Source organism: Pseudocercospora fijiensis, assembly GCF_000340215.1.
Source record: "Pseudocercospora fijiensis CIRAD86 unplaced genomic scaffold MYCFIscaffold_10, whole genome shotgun sequence".
NCBI classification, from domain to species: Eukaryota; Fungi; Ascomycota; class Dothideomycetes; order Mycosphaerellales; family Mycosphaerellaceae; genus Pseudocercospora; species Pseudocercospora fijiensis.
In genome coordinates, this window is record NW_006921541.1 from 1,180,169 (window position 1) to 1,199,417 (window position 19,249).

Genomic DNA, 19,249 nt, shown 5'->3' on the forward strand with positions numbered 1-19,249 from the left:
GAGGAATTTGGCGGTGTGCTGGGCCAAGCATTGTGATTGTGGTGGTGGTGGTGGTGGTGGTGGTGGTGGTGGTGGTAAATGTCGCGTAGACGGCTGACGTCGCTGTTAGACCTGTCGCAACCCCACACCCTCGCAAAGCCTAAGCTTAGAAATGCCTGCACCTGCACCTGCACATTATGTCGTCAGAGACACCGGGAGGCAGAATGCTGTGCCGTGACAGAACTTCTGGTTGTCACAGGCCACAGCCACAGCCACAAGCCACAGTCGAAACCTTGAAATGCTAAGCAGACAGACCGACAACAATATCGAGCCATCCCGCAACGCCCGCCCTCACGTGCTCCGAGAACATCGCCCTGCTGCGGATGACATACCCGCCACGGCAATAATAGCTTCGCCTACCACATGGCTGCAGAGATCCAGAAGGCTGGGTGAGTCTGAATATAGCCTCCTCTCGAGCCAGCACTGATCATGCACATTCAACAGCGGCAAAGATGCCCCAACCAATCCGCGAGGCATACCATATGCCCCATTCGTGCATCGCGTCGAGGACTATGTGTCGACCAGAGCAGATGTTGAGCCTACCTTGAAGAGCTTCCAAGAGATGATCAGGTCAGTGCAGTGCTCGTAGCTTGAGCAGCGCTTCTTGTTCCTCATGCGTTGCAGCAAATACCAATTCATGGAAGCCAACAACCAACGACGAATCGCCGGCCTCAAAGACAAGCTACCTGATATTCAAAAGACCCTCGAAACAGTGCGCTTTCTGCAGACTCGTAAGGTGGGTGGGGTTCAGTGTCAAATTCTCACACCATCGTATAGCTCACATCTCCCACAGGAAGATTCAGATCCTCTGGAGGCCACCTTCGAATTGAACGACACCCTCTATGCCAAAGCCAACATCCACGAGACCGACCAAGTCTATCTATGGCTAGGAGTATGTGCTCTATCATCCTCCTCCCTATACTCCACAGCACATCCAGCGAACCATGAAACTCACACAAAAATTAGGCAAATGTAATGCTCGCATACCCACTCTCCGAAGCCGAAGAGCTTTTGGCAAGCAAGCTGCAAGCGGCGCAGAATAGTCTAGCAAATTGCGAGGAAGACGTTGATTTTCTGAGAGAGCAGATCACGGTGAGCACGCAGCATCCTCGCCAATATCCCAAACTGATTTTCTTTCTAGACCATGGAGGTCGCTACGGCGAGAGTCTACAACTGGGATGTTGGCATGCGGAGGAAGGAGAAGTCGGAAGGTAAAGGGGAGAAAGCAGAAGATGATGGCACGCAAGCTGCAAATGGATGAGAGCGCTGGCGGATGATGAGCTTTATTGCCCCGAGTGAAGGAAAAGGAAGAGGATCCTAAACCTACCTCTAAAGCCAGAATTGCATAGCTGATAAAGGCGCCAGATACCCAGAATTCACCACTGCAGGCTCAAGTTATGCTTGCAAAAAATCTACTATATCTACAGCTTACAAACATAACCTCACCGCTCTTCGAGGTCTCGCATGCCATACGCCAGACCACTATTTTCGCACGCATTTCCACGCCAATAATAAATACCTTCCATACCATGCCATCATCCTCTCAACCAACCTAGAAGCACACAAATACATTACGCTTCTGCATCCAGACCGTACTGCAACCAAGGAACACAAACCCCGAAAATAATGGGACCATGTGGAGGCGCTGAAGCTGAAGGATCACACGTCGCTCGCTCGCTTACAACATCACAAAATTCTCCGAAAATAGCCACCAGGCTATTAGGCCACCTGCAGGCCACCTGCAGGCTTCTTCAGACCGGGTAGAAAGCCACACGGAGTCGCCGTGCTGTGCTGTGCTGTGCTTGCAGTCAACGTGGTGGTAGCAAGCAAGGAATTAAGCGAGCATATTGATGCTGAGGAGAAAAGTTGGGCCAAGCAAGTAAGCGTGGCCAGCCTTCGTGGAGGTGGAAGGTCAAGATTTCTCCACGAGGTCGAGGACACGACAGGCCACGTTCATCGTAGCAAGATCAGAGCAACTAACCAAACACATAGTCTACCTCATCACACATACTTCCAACACGGCGATGTTCACATTGAACATTTTCTCATTTCAGCCCAACTACCACATCCTCTACCACCTCTACTCTCTGGTATGATATCATAGTAGTATCCCTTTTCTTTTCTTTCCATCATTAATCTCGCACCCCCCCCCCCTTTCGCCCATTTTTTCCACAACCAATCCCGGGTATAAGCATTGTGATTCAACAAGCAGAAAACAAGGAGACAACAGCGACAGGCCGTGAAAAAGACTGTCGTCATTGACATCTGTCTCCGCTCCGACCCCCCCCCCCCCCCCCCCCCATTGTCCAAAAACGCCGCGCTAAAGCAAAAAAAGAAAGAGATAAAATATCCGTGAAAACAAAAGTACGAAGTTTGTCCGTCTAATCCACTAGTCAAGCTCGATGACTTCCTTTTTGACGCTGTTTCGAGAGTGTTGTCTTGGTTGCGCTGCTGGTCTCTGTTGGCTCTGCGTGCGTTGCATCGTAGGTTGTTGTGACTGTGTCGAAGCTGGTGCTGGCTTCGACTTCAAGTTTTCTGTAGGCGTGTCTTGCTTCTTGGCAGCAAAGTTGGCGGCGCCCTCGCATTTGCGGATGGTCTGGTCGAGCTTGGTGAATGCTTCTTCGAGTCCTGCTACGCCGCTGCCGAAACCGCCGACATGGTCACCAAACCAGTCTTGACCGCCACCTTTGCTGAACTCGCGTAACGCTTGCGAGAAAGCACCGTCGCTGAGGGCAGCTTCGGCCTTGCATCGGAATAGGACGACGGTCTGCCCAGGGACCTGGCTGGGCTTTTTCGTTACGTCTATTGCAAAGCTACACGCGGGTAGAGGCGCCTTGTAGGCCAACGTGTAACGGTGAACGTCCCGAGCGTAGACCGACACGGACTCGCCTGCTGGGTCTGCAGACTCCAGCTTGTCGAATAACCGCAACAGTGGTAGAGTTACACGCAGATCCCAAGCGAGCTGCATAAGGCCGCGGTTCATGGCTCTATGGTATGAATTCTCCAGTACCACACGTATACGCTGGTGCGGATTGCTATGGATTGGCGTCAGCTTCAGCTTAGCAGACTGAGCTACATCCTTGCTGAACGTAATCTGTGCGCCCAAGTCTTCTCTGTCCGAATAGACGAAGGAAAGGATGTCCAGGCCAACATCTGTACACCGGTACCCAAACCGCTTGAGCACCTCGAGATAATGATTGAGACGATCACAATGGACCAGCCTGCGTTGGATCACTGCCAAGTATGGCTTGCCGAAAGGTACGCTGACTCTGAACCCCAATGCGCCGGAATCGTTCATTGCGATATCAGACTTTCGTGTGGAATTTGTAAGGTGCTGAGAGAGATGCTGAAATTTACTAGGATCAACGGTGAATCGTACTTCGTGGCGAACTTCTGCAAGCCCGTTCTCCATGTCCGTCAGCGTCGAAGGTGTAAGACGGATCCATGAAGCCAGTTTGAAAGGTAGTAGCGATGCTCTGGGCCCAGACTGCTTCGTGGGCGTGTTCATTGAGAAGTAGATGGCGAGGCCAGGGCCAGCATCTGCACCACGCTCAGTTAGCGAACATGTAGACTCGATGCGGTATTCAAGCTGGCTTTCGTCGAGCTCTTGGATGAGCACTGCGAAGGATACCTCTGCCTCTGCCACTTCTTGTATATGTCGCAGTGAAGCTTGAGTCAGATCGGCAAGCGTGCTTGAAAGATTCAGTCTTCTCGCCGCAGACATGAATCTCACAGGACGTCCTTGTTCCATGCTCTCCTGGATGCGCACCACAAACCACTTCTCGCCCTCAAGGCCAAAATGGACATATAATGCCCAGGCATCTCCCCATCCTTCGCTGCACTTGTACATGCTGCGGCGCACGGCGTCTGCTCCCAGAGTGGCCCTCATAGCTGGCGGCACGACTATCTTGTTCTGCTCGACAGGCGTCCAGCCGGCGGCATCTGCCATAGGGGCAAGCCTGTCCTGAAGGGAACGAGCAAGGACTTCTGCCAGGGCGCGGCCTGCGTCTGCATTTGCGGTGCTGTTGATGAAGTTCTCTGCATGCTGGGCGTGCCTGTTCGGTGGGGATACCGAAATCCGGCCCGTAATAGGCTCGAAGCGGGTGACGACGGACTTTTGCAGACCTGGAAGCGATAATGCCAGGTGGCAGTCGTCCGGATCCGTGTTAGAAATATTCAGCTGGACATCAACTTGACAATTCTGGCCAGCAAGAACTTCGAATCGCTCCTTGATCGAATGCAGCAGCCACTGGGTATGTTTCGCGGTCACTGACGCCAGAATGCTCTCCAGACTCAAATTTTGCCAGTCGATGTGGATGTGATGGTCCTTGACTTCTTGGCCTTGGCGGAACCAGCGGAAAGAGTTACGTGGGATTGGAGGCCGTCTTGAGTTTAAACCCTTTTGCTTGCCGGAGCTGATTCCCAGCTCAATCCAACTCTTTGATGCCCGCTGTCCCTTCCAGTATTGAAGAGTGAAGACCTGTCGATGCAGTTCCGGCTGGAGGCAGTCAAACCACTTATCGCGAATAAGTTTGGATGCCTGCGCACGCAGCACATTGACCTTGTGAGCCAGCACAAATCTATGCAAGAAATCATAACAGCCTTGCAGTCCGCTTGAAGCCAAGGTAGCATTGGCGCGTTCTTCCAAGCGCATGCGCAATCCGTCGTCCGATAAGCTTGGCGGTGGAGCAAAGAGAAATCGAATATCAATGAAGTAGAAGGGTGTCGACGGGTCTTCATCGGCAACTGAAACATCGACTTCAAATTCGTCTTGCACCCGGAAGGTTGCTCTTCCATTCGCAACAGAGAAGTCGTTGAAATGTGGAGGGAGATCTTCATGCAGATTCAAACGCTCGATCAAGGTTACGTTCATGCCTCTAAGAGTCTTCAACAGCTGCTTTGCAGAGAGACGTTTTGGAGGCAAGTAGCCAAGGTCAGGGAAGTTTGATGTCTTGCCGGTCGAGAGAATCTCTAGGGCGGCTTCGATGTTCGGATTTGGCATCTTCGCGAGGCGCATGTCCTGCTTCGTAGAATAGAAGAAGTTGATGGCAAATCGCTGTGCGTCGGCCTGTCGGGCAGCCCAGAGTCGAATATCAATCAGTCGTGCCATGTCGTCCGCATTACGTGCCCAATCTGACAGGACCAGTGTCTTGATAAAACGATCCCGCTGATTGGAGGCGAAATCCATAAGCAGACGTTTCTTGCTCAAACTTGCCTCGTTGGTGTCGGTGGTATGCGGCACAATACCATTGGGCTGTGCTCCTGGACCAGCTGTAGAGGTTTCTGCCATCTTCGTCAAGGTCTCGTTCAGATCGCCGAAGCACTGCTGCGCCAGCCTATCGATCAACGTCCCGAGAGACTTGTTGACTGGCTCGTCGCGCCATGATCCATCTAGCGGAGGTGGAGCGGGTAAACTCGCTGTGGTGTTCGCATTGCTGATCTGGCCGTTCGTGGCTGGCGGGGCCTGTACTGGCAGACCATTCGGTAAAGATCCATTCTGAGCATGACTGCCGTTGGCCTGCGGGGTCTGCATTTGCGCAAAGTCGCGCTTCTGCGGCAAGTGTCCTTCTTGTGCTTGATTCCGATCCTTTTTCAAGTCTTGCGACGCAGTCACGCCGTGTTGATCCATAATCAACCTGCCGGGCATCGCCTCGCCGCCTCGCACGCCTACCTCTCCGCCTTCTCCTCCACGGCACGCACCGTCCTTGGCGGACGTCTCCTCCGCTCGCCCTCCGCCGGCTGCGTGTACGCGCGCTATCGTGGCTAAGGGTTTTCCTTCCGCTCAGGTCATGTCTTTGTCCGCGCCCACCTCTGCTCTGCGAGGTCCAGGCGCGCAGGTGGTTCGACTCGTCCCAGTCGTAGAAGAGAAGCTGCGGTGCAGTACTGGTGATTGTGCGTGTTGGCGGGGTGGTGTGTGGCGTGGTGGATATAGTGCGCGCAAGAAGTTGAGGCCGGTGGGAGGTGTGAAGGGCGATGTGGGCTCCACCGTCTGCGCCGTCACATGCGCGCTCGTGAATGGGTCGTGGTGGTGCTGTCGTCTCGTGTTGCTGCTGCTGCAGCAATGATGGAATGGGTCGGCGTCTCAGGCTCTAAGCCCGGAGATGGCTCCCTTCGCGGGCGCGCCCGCCCGCCAGAAAAGCTTGGCGCATCATGCTGAACTCCAATTCCGTTCCCTTTCACACTGCTCCCTCTCCACAAAGACAACATTTCGTGGGCTTCACATCTTCCTCCACAATACTAGCCCATGGTACATCCCATATGGTGTTAATACAGTCGACAAGGCTGCGTACAGGCTACGCTACGCGAACGCGTCGATAATACTGCCGCGGACGAACAAGTGAAAGCACAGCATGCATGGCATAGCACCTTCGAGATCGCTCTCGAGCAACATGTGATTCATGAGAAGTCAGCTATGCTGGCTGTGCTGTGCTTGTATTTGCAGCTTCAGTAGCAGATCTTTCAGCAGAAGCTGGAGGCCTTGTAGCACAATGCAGCATGACCGTCTCCAGCTGCGGCCGTAGAGATGTGCATACACAAGCATATACCAGCATGGAAGCAACAGTCGGCTCTGTGTAGTCTTCGACACCCATCTCTCCTCTTCTTCGCCAGCACACGCTCGCCGTGAGGTACTGCTCTGCGATGGAAGCAAAAGCCATACCGCGTTTCGTCCTTGACAGACCTGATTTGCGCAGGCAGGCACACTTTGTCTTGTCGTCCTCGCTCGAGGCATCTCTGGCCGGCGATAGTTCTAGCAAGATGCAGCCATGCTGGTCACACTGGCCACACGAGAGCAGGCATGGCATGGCATGGCATGGCATGGCGTGGGCTGTTCATGATCTCCGCATGCTACTTTAGCTCCAGAGTAGCGACGACGACCACACCATCTTGTCGCGCGATACGCGCCGCGCGGTCCACGCGAACATGTGCTCACTTTGGGTGACTTTCTTCCATTCCTCGCGCACGTTGATGTCTTTGCAAGGATGCCGCTGCCACGGTGACCTCGAGCCGGATGCTCCCGAGGTCGCTTAGCCTTGCCTTGCCACATGGTGCCGGAGCCCGTGATACCTCACCATCCGTCACCCTCACCCTCACCCTCACCTTCACCTTCGCCGTCTCACGCTGACAACTATGGCACCACGCGTCTAACGACACTCTCGCCCTGCACGTCTCAGCATACCCTATCACGACACAGATCTTTTGCCTCAGAACTTGGACACGACGCGGATGACGAACGCTCAACGCCTTCCTCGCCGTCCAGCAGCTGGTCGGGAAGCATAATGGGTCCCGCCACAGAGGAAGACATTCCAGAGCCATCATATCCACGCGAAGATACAAGACCAACGTCGGATCGAGAGCTGCTGGGCTTCTACGCATACTCCTTCGCAGCCGAAGTCTTTGTCGTGTGCGGCTTGGGCGCATTCGTCCCCATCACCTTGGAAGAGCTCGCGCGAGCATCATCAACTGCTGTGCGTGCAGACGACCACTCAATATCATGTAAGCCGCACACTATCGAGCGAAGCTCAGCCGTCCACCCTTTTGGATCTCTACTCCTTCCCAGAAGCGATCATGAGCCTCGAAAAGGAGCACAGTGCGTCTTTCGCGTGCTTGGACTGGAAGTCAACACGGCAAGCTTTGCAATGTACACTTTCTCCATCTCCGTGCTGCTTCAGGCTCTGCTGGTCGTCACCATGTCTGGAGCAGCAGATCACGGCAAGTATCGGAAATCACTGATGATCGCATTCGCCATCATTGGAGCAGTCGCAACTATGCTGTTTCTACCCCTTACACCTGCCGTATATTTGCTTGGCAGTTTTTGCGCTATCATCGGAAACGTGTGCTTTGGAGCGAGCTTTGTGCTTTTGAACTCGTTTCTACCCTTGCTTGTGCGATGGCATCCTTCGGTGAGACGAGCATGGACGGGGCAAGACCGCGAGCGTGAATCGGAGGGTGATTATGAGGTGAGTGAATTCAGTCCGATGAATTCCTTGGCACCTTGGAAGGCGCACCTTCAAGTCTCGGGTGGCTTCAATGGCTCTCGGGCCATTCTTTGAGTAAGGAGAGGGCGTTGTCCCAGACACGAGCATAGCAGCAAAAGGCCTTCTTTGCGTGCGTCTGCTGACTAGGCACTGCAGTATCACAATGGCGACTATCAGCAACAGTCCCAATCACCGATCGCAGATTCGACGACTTCTCTCCTCCACCCGGATGGCTCTACCACTCCCAATCCACGATCACCATCTATACCATCCACCGAGATGCAGCTTTCCACCAAGATCTCCTCATACGGCATTGGCATTGGCTACTTCGCGGCGGTTGTTGTGCAGATCCTATCCGTCTTCATCCTCAAAGCTTCCGGCGGCGACCTCTTCTCGCTTCGCCTCGTGCTCTTCATCGTCGGCTCCTGGTGGCTGGCTTTCACAGTCCCAGCTGCCTTCCTGCTGAGACCCAGACCTGGACCACCATTGTCCAAAGACGCAGCAAATAGATCCTGGTTGGGATATATAGGCTACTCTTGGAGCAATCTTGGCAAGACCATCCTGCGAGCACGCAGACTGAAAGATGTAATGCTCTTCCTAGCAGCTTGGTTTATGATATCGGATGCTGTCGCTACAGTGTCCGGCACAGCAATTCTTTTTGCCAAGACGACCCTCGGCATGGAGTCCTCTGCACTTGCTTTGATCAATGTCATTGTCATCATTTCCGGCATTATCGGTGCTTTGACCTGGTCAAAGATCTCAAGAACCCTGCAGCTCAACCCCTCGCAAACAATCTTGACATGCATCTGCCTCTTCGAGCTGATCCCAATCTACGGACTGCTTGGTTACATTCCCGCTATCCGCCGCTTTGGCTCATTTGGTCTCCAGCAGCAATGGGAAATGTATCCTCTCGGTGCAGTCTACGGTCTCGTCCTGGGTGGCCTCAGCTCCTACTGTCGAAGTCTGTACGGCGAGCTCATCCCACCTGGCAGCGAGGCAGCCTTCTACGCTCTGTACGCTATTACCGACAAGGGTAGCAGCGTCTTCGGGCCTGCTATTGTCGGTGCCATCGTTGATGCTACTGGCGATATTCGGCCTGCTTTCTGGTTTCTGGCCGTGCTCATCGGCTTGCCCATCCCGCTCATGTTCGCAGTCAATGTCGAGAGAGGGAAACGAGAAGGAGAGAAGCTCGCGCGGGAGACCTTGCCAGAGGTTGGGCCGGAACCTGAGGAGCCGATTCTTGTCCAGGATGCTGACTCTCATGCTGACTATGAGGGTCCGGTCCATCGATAGTACCTGCCATCGAGAACTGTCATTCGCAGTGAGGCCTGCGCCTCACTGTCGAGCACACTGTCGAATGGAATTATTCAGCACGGGTTCAGTCTGGACAAGGTCGCGCACCTTCTTTTGAGGGACCTTTCCAGAAACTTGTACAACTGGGGTATCCTCCAAAAGCTGTTCAGCAGCAAGACTTGCTCCCAGTCAATGACGAGCCAAAGCCGAAGCGGCAAGACAACCAGCCAGACCCAGTGATGGACGAGCCAGAGCTCCCCAATGACGAGCCCACTGACGAGCCAGTGGAGACAATCTCTCTCAATTCTCATGCCTTCGAAGCCTTCGAATATATGCTCAGCCTTACTGGTGAACCGCCAGCTGCTACAGTTGCCTGGATCAAGGTGACGCACGGTGTGGAAAAGGCTGGCTTCATCATCACGAGCGGCAAGCGAGGATCGGCTCGGCTTTTCCAACGTTGTAATCTCAAGCTCACTCGCCAAGAACCTCATCCTGTTACATACTGGACAATCGCGCAAGCCAGAAGCTTTGAGGGATATTTGATGCGGAAGCTTGATGATGATGCAAGAATTGAGATTGTCGAGGAGTGAATGAAGGCCATCGAAAGGAGTTGGCGTGTATGACAATGGAAACGGGATTTCTGACACTAGAAGGGACATTGGCGCATGTCTGACGACTTCAGCTGAACGGTGTTCCGTAGTCCATTGTGCATTTTATGAAGAATTTCTATGCTTGAGCTGTCCTTCATGATCAAGTCGCATTTGAAGCTCGCTGTCGTCGAAGCGGAGCGGAGATTTCACCATGCCAAGCCCGACCAACGCCCTTGCGCATGCGTCCATGTCTTCTCCCGACAGCATGCCTTATTCCTTCCTTTGCATTTTAGTCAGATCAACTGTATCCCAAGCAAATACGCATTGCCAGTATGGGAATGCCATCATCATATCTGGCAATATCAGGTCTGGACCAGTCCAACGCATGAGACGTTCATGATATCGCGTAGTCGATAGCAAATCCGCGACCGGGATGGGGATGGGGATCTTTGACCGTAGCTCTCACGTGTACGGAGTATATCAACAATACAATACCACGACGAACGAGTGTTGAAGCAAGTCCCTGTAGTCTCCCTCCGAACTCTCGCCCTTTGGCGCTGCCTGCACTGCTCTTGCGGCTGCACAAAGTCCTACGACCATCGTACTCAGCACGACAGTCACGATAGGCACACAGGTTTCCACCATTCCTGCTGTTGCTACTACCACTGCAAGTCCCTCCTCGAGACGCAAGTTGACTCCAATGCCTTGGTTGAAATCATCCGTCTCCTTTCCCTGCACAATAGCGGCATATGCTTCCTGAATGGCGCTGCGCTGCGCATGTGATCAGCACAAGGAATGTTCTTGTCGCTGCTCGTGCTTCATCACAGCATGTTTGAGTGTCTTCGTTCTGGAGAGCGAATGGCCAGCTCCCTTCCGCGGAGCTTCCCATGTGAAGTTCCACAGACCGCATGCTGGTCCGGGCTCGCCAGTCTCTCCAGTTGACCTTTTGAAAAACGAACGACGCAGGTTCTTGCTTCATACGATCTTGCTACCTACGACAGACTCGCAAAACGGAACGTCCGACTCGCAAGAGCAATCTGGCTGCTGGCGCAGTCATGCTGAGCCCAGTCACGCATATCTTCGAGCTGCAGATATAGCGCTCTTACTCGAGTGTTCATACAAAATACCCAATCTGCATTCGACCACACACTTCTTACAACCATGGCAGACTCGTCGCCGCCGCGCGCCGAGGAGAACACCAAGGCCAACCGTCATGGCAACGGAGAATGTCCCATCCTATCTTGCGACTTCGGAAAAGGTCCTGGCAAGGAGAAGAATCGACACGACGTCTTCGCCCATCTGCGTAAGAAGCACTACATTACTGACTTACCGCAGCGCCCCCAGTCTGCAGTTAGTTTTGTTGAGCACAATAAGGCTTGCTTGGAGCATTTCGGCAAGTGGGCTGATGAGCATGGTGTCGAACATGAGGGCGAAAAGTTCTTCAAGTACGCGATAGCACCTGTGAAACGCAATCCTCCCAAGAAAGCAAAAGTTCAAGCTGGTGTGGCAGCTGGCGGATCCGCTGTTGGTTTCCCGCCGACGCAGACTCCACACCAGCCAGAAAATGTCCTACCGTCATCTGTTATCCCAGCAGGTGTGGCAGCTGGTGGATCTGCTTTCGCTTTCCCGCCGATGCGAGCTCCATACCGGCCAGAAAATGTCCTGCCGGCATCTGTTATCCCAGCAGGTGTGGCAGCTGGCGGATCCGCTGTTGGTTTCCCGCCAATGCAGGCTCTATACCAGCCAGAAACATTCCTGCCGCCATCTATTGTCCCAGCAGATACTCCCTGGTATGGGCAGAGAAGAGCAGCCTTGCTCTACCCTGAGTCTGCGGATGGGGAGGAGGAGGAGAACGACGAGGAGGACGACGACTGTAGTGCCATTCCTGACAATGCAGAGTACGGTATTGTCCCTGAAGAAAAGCCAGAACTGAGCCATATCATCTCGCAGCTTCGAGCTGGTTCAAGGTGAGCACTCCCGCTATATCTTCACGTGTACTCCTTAACTGATTCGATACTCCACTCCACAGATCTTTGACCTCAACGCTGCCCGAACTTCGCCGCATTCTCGATCAAGGACTGCACCACCAGCTCATCGATGCCTTCGTGAGCGTCCTCGGCGGTAGAGTAAGAGTAAGTGATCTGAGGCACGACTCAGCATACCGCTCGCTCCTCCTCGCTCTCCTCATCCTGCACGCTTCCGAAACGTCTCGCTCTGGTCATTTCCCAACATCCTTGATTACGAAGATCGAGACATACAGGCTCTGGCTGACCCAGCAGTCTGATCTCGACTGTCCTCATCATCTCTACAAGCTCTACTGTGGTGGATATCGAGCAGAGAATGGGTTCTTCGATGTCATGTATGGCATCTACGTGGAAGTCATGACTCGGACTAATATCGAAACGGTCCCGTTGATTGACTTTAGATCTATCGTCACCGAGCTTGGCGGCGAGGAGGAGGGGAAGCATGCTGCAGCTTTTAGGGATCAGTATCGAGAGCTTCTGATTAAGGACTACGAGCTACTCAAGACTTGTCTCATCAAGGCTATGAAGGCTTGGCTGGAGGACTACTCGCATTTCAACCAAGCTTTCTTCCAACATCTTGTCTTTGAGCTCGATGCTGAAGAGGAGGCGAGGGATCGCATGAGAAGGGAGAGACAGGTTCAGTGATCCCAGACCGTCGTGGAGGACGAAGCGAGGGCGCGCGAGAGGAGAAGGAGAGCTAGGCTAGCTCGTGATGGAATGTCATTGAATGTGATTCTGGTTCTAGGCATGGACCCACGATACAACGCCAATCCCACACTGGTAATGCAAGAGTCCTGTGATCCGCTTGCAAGTCATTGTGGATGGTAATGATTACCCAAATAGCTCACTGACAGAGTTCTGAACTGAGGCTGAGTGGCCCCACCAGCTCTTTGAAATCAGCATGTTTGCATCGCTTCCAAACATGCACAGGAGAAAATGTCCAACTCCTCTCGAAACTCAAGTCCAGCTTGTACCCTGATGCGTTCTCGTCTGCTGGCACTGCAACTGTCCCACGTTCCTCCACAGTTGTTCGCTTTCTCTCCACCGATCAATCACCGGCCGACATGCGACTGCGAAGGCACCAGCCTGATCATCCTTGAGCTTGTCATCGTGGCCAGAGCAGAACATCTGTTTGAAGCCGACCGCCAGCTCTGCTTCCAATTCGGGACCGATGAGATTGATGTTTGCAGATGCGCCGAGGACCCCGGCAAGACCTCTCAGGTACGTATCCTGCACATAGGGGATAAATGTCCAAGTCTCGCATTGAGGCGAGCTGGTGGCCGGGCCTGCGTATATGCATCGAAAGCGGGCGTAGGATGTGCTCGGCAGGTCTACGGCTGAAGTCATCGGCACTCTGAAGTCCATTCGCTTCGACCGGAGAGATATCTTGACGGGAAGGAGAGACAAGAGCTCCTTGTAAGCCGGTCGGAACAGAGCTGGGAACTGTTTGAGTTGAAGTAAAGCCTGCAATTCCCTATGCGGGAATGGCTGTCTCTCGATGTTGCCTCGGAGGTATTGATTGACTTCCCGCTCCAGGTATTCGAGCTCCTGGTCTAGTTGGTAGAAGATGTCATCTGGTTCGGCCGAAGGCTCAGCAGCGTCGGCTGGACCCATCATGCGAGGCAGAGGTGTCAGACTCATTTTGGTCGTCTTTGAGGTCTTTCGACCAGACTCGGAAAGGAGCCCCCGAAGACATCTTGTGCGGTCGGGGTCCCGGGTCCATGATTGCGAACTTTCGTGGTACTTACTGATGGGCAAGGTCAACGTCACCGAGCAACGTGCGTTGAAGGCATCTGCGGTTGACTGTTCTACAGAACAGTTGCAGCGCAGCGCAGCGCAAGCGCCGACCTCCATGCAGAACTCCGTACACCCTGTCAGTTCGTGCACCCTGTCAGTGCGTAGCCGCCGACCTTTCGAAGCTCATACCACCAACCTGCTCGATGATCGATTCGCATCTCGTATTCGTCTCGCAGTGTTGCGAGAAGACCTGATCTGCCCGCTTTCGTGTTGTTTGATGCCGTTTTGGCGGATCGCTCAGCTCGCTTTGTCGGTCATACCGAACCTGTTGCAACCATTGGCACTGCAGCAAACATTGCCCCAGCAGGACTTCTGTGCATGCATGATCCGCTGCCGTTTCCCGCAGACACAAGCAACGCCCTCTTGCTTGCCCTAAGCTGTTCGTGGTCACCGACTGAAGGCCTCCATGGACTGGCTCATTTGGTGTTTCCGAATGTCGATTGTTTGGCTGCACGCAATCAACTCCGACTTTTTCATTCGCTTTTTGGCTGTCATAGCATGTGTTGGAGCAAGCATGTGGCTGCTCTCGCTCACCGTGACACAGCAGCGCCAATTACTATATCCCAAGCAGGCGTCTGTCGTTAGAAGCACGGCAGCGTAGCCGATTGTCTAGTTGTGACCTGGCGTACGTCACTGTGCGTGTTGTCAGGCTTCCTGGCTTCCATCCAAGGAGTCTAGACTCACGTCTCACACGAGCATCAATACGACCAAGGCGTTGATTTGGCCAGTTCCGTGTAAGAGACGTTCTTGCATCTATGCTCATTGCTGGCCGTGAAACTCTGTTGTAGACGCGGGCCAAGTCAAGACAGGTTGCTACACAGTGGCCGTGCGCACTTCTCGAAATCACAATCGCCTGAAGTCTTCGCCGTCAAGGCCGAAGAGTCATTCACTCGCTTCATAGCGGACATATGGAAAGTACATACAACATAGCTCCAAAGCTATTTCATCTCATCATCTTTTCAGGTTCGCGAAGGCTGAATAGCCCGAGTTGATCATTTGCTCGATCGCGGCATCTTGACTTCCTCTCGGCGCTGCCGGAGTGATCTCTAGCTGTGCCCTACGAGTAGCCAGACGATCAGAATCCGTGGAAGATCTCTCGGGCAGCTCTCGAACGACAGGCTCCTTTGGCCCGGGACCACCGTGTCCGTGGAGTTTGGCAGTGCCATCGGAGAACGAGTTCAGGCGCATCTCGTAGTTCCGATCCTGTCTTCGTTCCGCGCTCTTCATCATTGCGGAGTTCTTGCCATAGCTGCTGAATTGTTTGCCGGTAATCTTTGTGTATGATCTCTGGAGAAGTCCTGCAACGGCCGGCATGCACGCGCACACAACGCCGAGGTTGATCTCAACATTACTCCAGATTGCAATGGGGTTGTATTGGTAGGTGACATTGGGATCTTCGCCCCAGACGGCAAGAGTGCGCAGTCGGATGATACTGCAGAAAGTGACCAGCAGTCCGATGGTGAATGTGAGTACGACGGCAATCTTCTTTCTGGTAGGAATCGATAGAGACCACAGCTTTGGCACCGGCAGGAGAATGGTCATGATGTCAAACATGATGTTGAGGCCAGCCGTCGCGAAGATGAGAGCATTCAGGTTGACGCATGTCCCTCTGCATCCAAACGTCAGTATTGTTCCTCTACGAGCTCACTGTTTCGAGACTTGCTCATGCTGACCATCCCAGCGAGTCCAGGAGAACGAGATGGGTTGGCACTGCAAGCCAAGGACCACCATACAGATCAGCGTAAAGAACCCAAGCAGGGTCATCAAGATGTAGCAAGATCTGCGAAACCATAGGGCAGACCTTCCTCGACTCTCCGGCCACATGCGGAGGTAGAGCAGCAGAATGGACATTTTGACCAGCGCAATCTCGACAACATAGGTATATTCCGAGACGTAAAAGTTGTACAGAATCTTGGTGATTTGATAATCCGGGTTCGGCAGCATCCAGATATCCTGGCCTAGACCAGTGTGTGTCATCACATCGAGAATGATGTCGGATGGGATGAGCATGATCCAACAAAGAAGAATGGTCCAGTCATCCCAACCGAAACCGCTTCCATTGAAACGTTCCAGTCGCGAAAGAAATCGTGCGGCGACTCCGATGGTGGCAATGGCGAACATGTTCCAGGAAACTCGCCGTGTAAGTCCTCCTTCATCACGAACTGGTTCCTTGCAGGATATGGCAGAGTATCTTCTGGTCTCTGTAGTAAGAAAGCGTCAGTCGACGACCAGTCAACTGCATGCACGGAGCTCACATACCCAGTGCTTCTACTGTCGTGCAGTTCGCCGTCAGACACAATGTCACGGCCTGTGCAAAAGGTTGACTTGTACACAGACAAGCAGCGTCCGTTGGACTGCAGCCCGATAGCGGCATGCCTTGCGCCAGACATTGTTGCTAATTGCAGAGTCAGAGCGCGCTTTCGATATTTCTGATCTGGTGATACATACTGAACAGGTCGAGAGTGTGGGCAGCTCCGGTTGTTGCGTCGTCGAATCTCTAGCAGATAGTGGTCTTTCGACAGCAAAGCCAGCAGCAGATGTGCATAGCACCAAGAGCGCGCTGAATGAGACGAAGCCTCGCATTGTGCCTGGCGGTTCTGAAGACACGACAGCACGAAGAGGGCCAACGTGCCGTATTAAAGCCGAGAGAGCTGGGTCGCTGTCAAGGCCTCAGGTACTACACAGCCCGCGGTGCCTACAAGAGACTTCTGCGTTCCTCTCCTTACAAACCTGTTCAAGGAAAGGCGAGGGCTAAGCGCAGCTCGTAATCTTTTGTTGCGTTGCGACCGCACACGAAGTCCGAGAGCAAGCGTTCTGAGGAATGTGTCAACGTTTGCTGCCAATCTCAATGACAAGACAACAAGTGCACGGGTAGTGGTCCATCCCGAGGCTCAAGAAAACACTTTTGGTGAAATAATAGGAGGCTGCTTGAGGAAGATGTGCCAAAGGCTCTCCTGCGCGGTGCGCTGGGGGAACACGTTCCGTGGCTTAAGGAAGCCTGTTCGCGTCGTAGCCGCGCCGTTGGAGGTTGTGGAAACTTGAAAGATCTGCGTCTGCTCGGAGAATATGATTTCACTTCTAATGGTTTTGTTTTGCCTGGTGAGACTCGGCTTAACGGTCTGTTTCATATCCAAGGAGTCAGCTATTAGGTTGAATCTGCAAGACCGGCGCTGGACGTTGGCTCAGTCTCCGGACTAGTGCCTAAAGGAGGCGTCTGCATAGGATGGCCACCAATGGTAGAATTCCCAATTCAAGTTTGAGTTTATGCTTACTCCATTCGCGTGCTGCGTATTAGATGAAACAAGAGGGGCGTCAAACTGTTTTCATCAGAGTGCGTGGGCTGTTGTATTGATCGTCAAACGGCCGGGACACATCACATCGAATAGATGAGCTTCAACGTCAGCAGCAGCCCTTGTCTGCGCCACAACACTGTAGCGCGTGCGATTGCTAGCTGATGTGGTGCCGCATTGCCGAATGTGATTCTCTGAGGGGAACTGCAAAGGATGTCGTGATAGAGATTGAGGAGACAACAATATGGCGGACATGAATTTGCTACTTCCGCTGCAATAGGATTAACACAGGGGGTGAAGTTTGGTATAAAAAGGAGTGCTCTATCGTAGCTGTGGATGTGGGAACACAATGTAGAGGTAACAGAACCAATGGTGCGGCCTGCCTCGCAAGCAGCCGTAGCTTAATAGTTGGTCGCTGGACCAGTGGGGCAGTACTTGTGGCCAGGATATTGATTGAACAGACTCTGGTCAAATTTGTCCACAATAGGACAGTCCAGACCAGACGTAATTGGTTTGATGAAGTCGGTCACCAGGCTTGTGATCGGTGAAAGCTCATTCAACAGGAGGTTCGCAGAGTCGGGAATGAGCGACTGGGCAAGCTGAGCATAGAAACAGCTTGCCTTTGGGTTCTTGGGATCGAACAAGTTCGCAGCATTCATCGCGCCGCCTGTAAGATCCTCTAACTCCACCCCGGTAAACGTGTTGACGCCGTTCGTGTTTCCACCTAAGTAGAAGCTCTCCGGGTATGCGGTGTATTGAACACCAACGTCGGAGTCTGCATTGGGAATATCGTAGCTGTTGAGCGTAGGTCTGCGGTACCAATTGTCGGGTATCCGTTCTTGGCCGGGAAGCCATTTGAAGTCTGGGTAATCTCCTTCAACTGCGAAGAATTCTTTGAACATCTTTCCGTCCAGCCAACCGGCTGGCTCTTCCGCACTGTGGTTACTCATCAAGTTGATGACGAACAAATACGCCGCAGGCGCAACAATGACTCCAGAGAAAGGAGCCGAGAAGAAGTAAGGGTTGGTCTCTACAGACTGCTTGCCTTTAGCAGCAAAGTCCTGGGCCAAGCCATCAAGAGTGTAGCGATCGTCAGACATGCCAGTCTCGTACGCCTGCTTGAATCTCGAGAGATCCAGACTATGCGCATCGCCGTTATTGGTGTACGCGTCGGGTCGACCGATAGACATGTCGCTTTCGTAAGTATTGTGCGCATACGAGATTCCTTGTGCCTGACCAAGAAGGCCCTCCGTAAGGGCATTACCAGGCGGCGGCCCTCCGATTGACCAGGTTCCAAGAACAGGATCTCCGTTCATGATAATGGCGTAGGCTCCGAGGAAACCAGCAAGACCAGGTCCCATGCCGAACGCTGCATCCATTCCAACAATAGTCTCGGTCAGCGTAGTGACACCGCTTCGGCTCAAAAATCCATGATTAGCGGCCGCATTCAGCTAATACCAAAGTCAGCACTCGACCAATTCGAAAATGCAGATTCGCAGATCTTACACCTGGGCAAGGTCCTCGAATCTCATCAGCGGCAGGGCTGGCATAAGCGTGATCACCAGTGGTTGAGACATATTGGTCCTTTGCGTCGAAAGTAAGGCAGGGAATGTTTCCACAATTCGTTCGCGCTTTACTCAATGCTTTCGCGACATCAGAAGCAGCGGTAGGAACCTGTCGCTTCTGGCTTATGTCCTCCGGAACAAATGGGTACGCCAGAGCGTGAAGTGAGAGGCACAGCCCCAAGATACTGTGCTTCATTGTGAGCAGCATCGCCAAAAACGAATGAATGACTAAGGAACGAAATCAAGCAGAGCACGCCGGTGCATGGCAGAAGGGAAGGGACGTTGCAAAGCAGCGCAAGAGGCTGAGGCGTAGTCTTAAAAGAAGGTAACCAGAGAACCAAGTAAGACCTCTGCCCAGAGGATTTCGTAGAAGTGGTACGTGCGTATAGTAAGCTTAATGATAACCCTCCTTCGTTCAAGGCCTTGCCATTTTGGAGACTAATTCGCCGAAGCAAAGATCGGCACGTCAACTTCGGCGACTCAGCGAAGCAAAAGATAGCGAAGAAATTTGCTGCTGTAGCACAAAGAAATGCGCCAACACCGCGTGTCCATGACCATACCATTCGAGATCTGTTTGGGGATTGACCACTACGGCGCATCGGATGAAGCGGTTCCATGAATCCGTAGCACCCTTTCGCTGTCGTCGTAGTGTAGTATAATCGTTGACCCCGGAGG

At 53.1% G+C, this 19,249-nt stretch overlaps 9 protein-coding genes across 9 annotated transcripts; 4 read left to right on the forward strand and 5 right to left on the reverse strand.

The window, feature by feature from the left end:
- Positions 1 to 402: 402 nt before the first annotated feature.
- On the forward strand, positions 403 to 1,300 carry MYCFIDRAFT_191128 (uncharacterized protein; the record flags this gene model as incomplete). Its single annotated transcript, XM_007933300.1, has 6 exons — positions 403 to 428; positions 484 to 609; positions 664 to 775; positions 833 to 931; positions 1,006 to 1,131; positions 1,181 to 1,300. 6 exons carry the CDS (start codon positions 403 to 405, stop codon positions 1,298 to 1,300), a joined length of 609 nt encoding a protein of 202 aa, XP_007931491.1.
- Positions 1,301 to 2,390: 1,090 nt separating this feature from the next.
- On the reverse strand, positions 2,391 to 5,686 carry MYCFIDRAFT_216851 (uncharacterized protein; the record flags this gene model as incomplete). Its single annotated transcript, XM_007933301.1, has 1 exon — positions 2,391 to 5,686. One exon carries the CDS (start codon positions 5,684 to 5,686, stop codon positions 2,429 to 2,431), a length of 3,258 nt encoding a protein of 1,085 aa, XP_007931492.1. The 3' UTR covers positions 2,391 to 2,428.
- A 1,630-nt stretch (positions 5,687 to 7,316) lies between these two features.
- On the forward strand, positions 7,317 to 10,043 carry MYCFIDRAFT_205266 (uncharacterized protein; the record flags this gene model as incomplete). Its single annotated transcript, XM_007933302.1, has 3 exons — positions 7,317 to 7,997; positions 8,199 to 9,220; positions 9,338 to 10,043. 3 exons carry the CDS (start codon positions 7,317 to 7,319, stop codon positions 9,546 to 9,548), a joined length of 1,914 nt encoding a protein of 637 aa, XP_007931493.1. The 3' UTR covers positions 9,549 to 10,043.
- MYCFIDRAFT_205267 (uncharacterized protein) lies at positions 9,375 to 10,043 on the forward strand. The gene has a single exon (XM_007933303.1). It carries the CDS (start codon positions 9,548 to 9,550, stop codon positions 9,896 to 9,898), a length of 351 nt encoding a protein of 116 aa, XP_007931494.1. The 5' UTR covers positions 9,375 to 9,547; the 3' UTR covers positions 9,899 to 10,043.
- On the reverse strand, positions 10,022 to 11,036 carry MYCFIDRAFT_179206 (uncharacterized protein; the record flags this gene model as incomplete). Its single annotated transcript, XM_007933304.1, has 9 exons — positions 10,022 to 10,079; positions 10,109 to 10,167; positions 10,202 to 10,359; positions 10,394 to 10,502; positions 10,531 to 10,554; positions 10,595 to 10,664; positions 10,689 to 10,867; positions 10,902 to 10,976; positions 11,019 to 11,036. The coding sequence occupies 9 exons, from the start codon at positions 11,034 to 11,036 to the stop codon at positions 10,022 to 10,024; spliced, it is 750 nt and encodes a 249-aa protein (XP_007931495.1).
- A 23-nt stretch (positions 11,037 to 11,059) lies between these two features.
- On the forward strand, positions 11,060 to 12,567 carry MYCFIDRAFT_200152 (uncharacterized protein; the record flags this gene model as incomplete). The annotated part of the gene is made up of 2 exons (XM_007933305.1): positions 11,060 to 11,865; positions 11,928 to 12,567. 2 exons carry the CDS (start codon positions 11,060 to 11,062, stop codon positions 12,565 to 12,567), a joined length of 1,446 nt encoding a protein of 481 aa, XP_007931496.1.
- A 76-nt stretch (positions 12,568 to 12,643) lies between these two features.
- Positions 12,644 to 13,555, reverse strand: MYCFIDRAFT_212538 (uncharacterized protein). Its single transcript, XM_007933306.1, has one exon. The coding sequence runs from the start codon at positions 13,537 to 13,539 to the stop codon at positions 12,880 to 12,882; it is 660 nt and encodes a 219-aa protein (XP_007931497.1). The 5' UTR covers positions 13,540 to 13,555; the 3' UTR covers positions 12,644 to 12,879.
- A 1,376-nt stretch (positions 13,556 to 14,931) lies between these two features.
- On the reverse strand, positions 14,932 to 15,918 carry MYCFIDRAFT_99580 (uncharacterized protein; the record flags this gene model as incomplete). The annotated part of the gene is made up of 2 exons (XM_007933307.1): positions 14,932 to 15,353; positions 15,393 to 15,918. Coding segments are annotated over 2 exons (948 nt in total), but the record flags the coding sequence as incomplete, so codon positions are not given.
- A 1,510-nt stretch (positions 15,919 to 17,428) lies between these two features.
- On the reverse strand, positions 17,429 to 18,731 carry MYCFIDRAFT_118760 (uncharacterized protein; the record flags this gene model as incomplete). Its single annotated transcript, XM_007933308.1, has 2 exons — positions 17,429 to 18,460; positions 18,516 to 18,731. Coding segments are annotated over 2 exons (1,248 nt in total), but the record flags the coding sequence as incomplete, so codon positions are not given.
- Between the last annotated feature and the right edge of the window lie 518 nt (positions 18,732 to 19,249).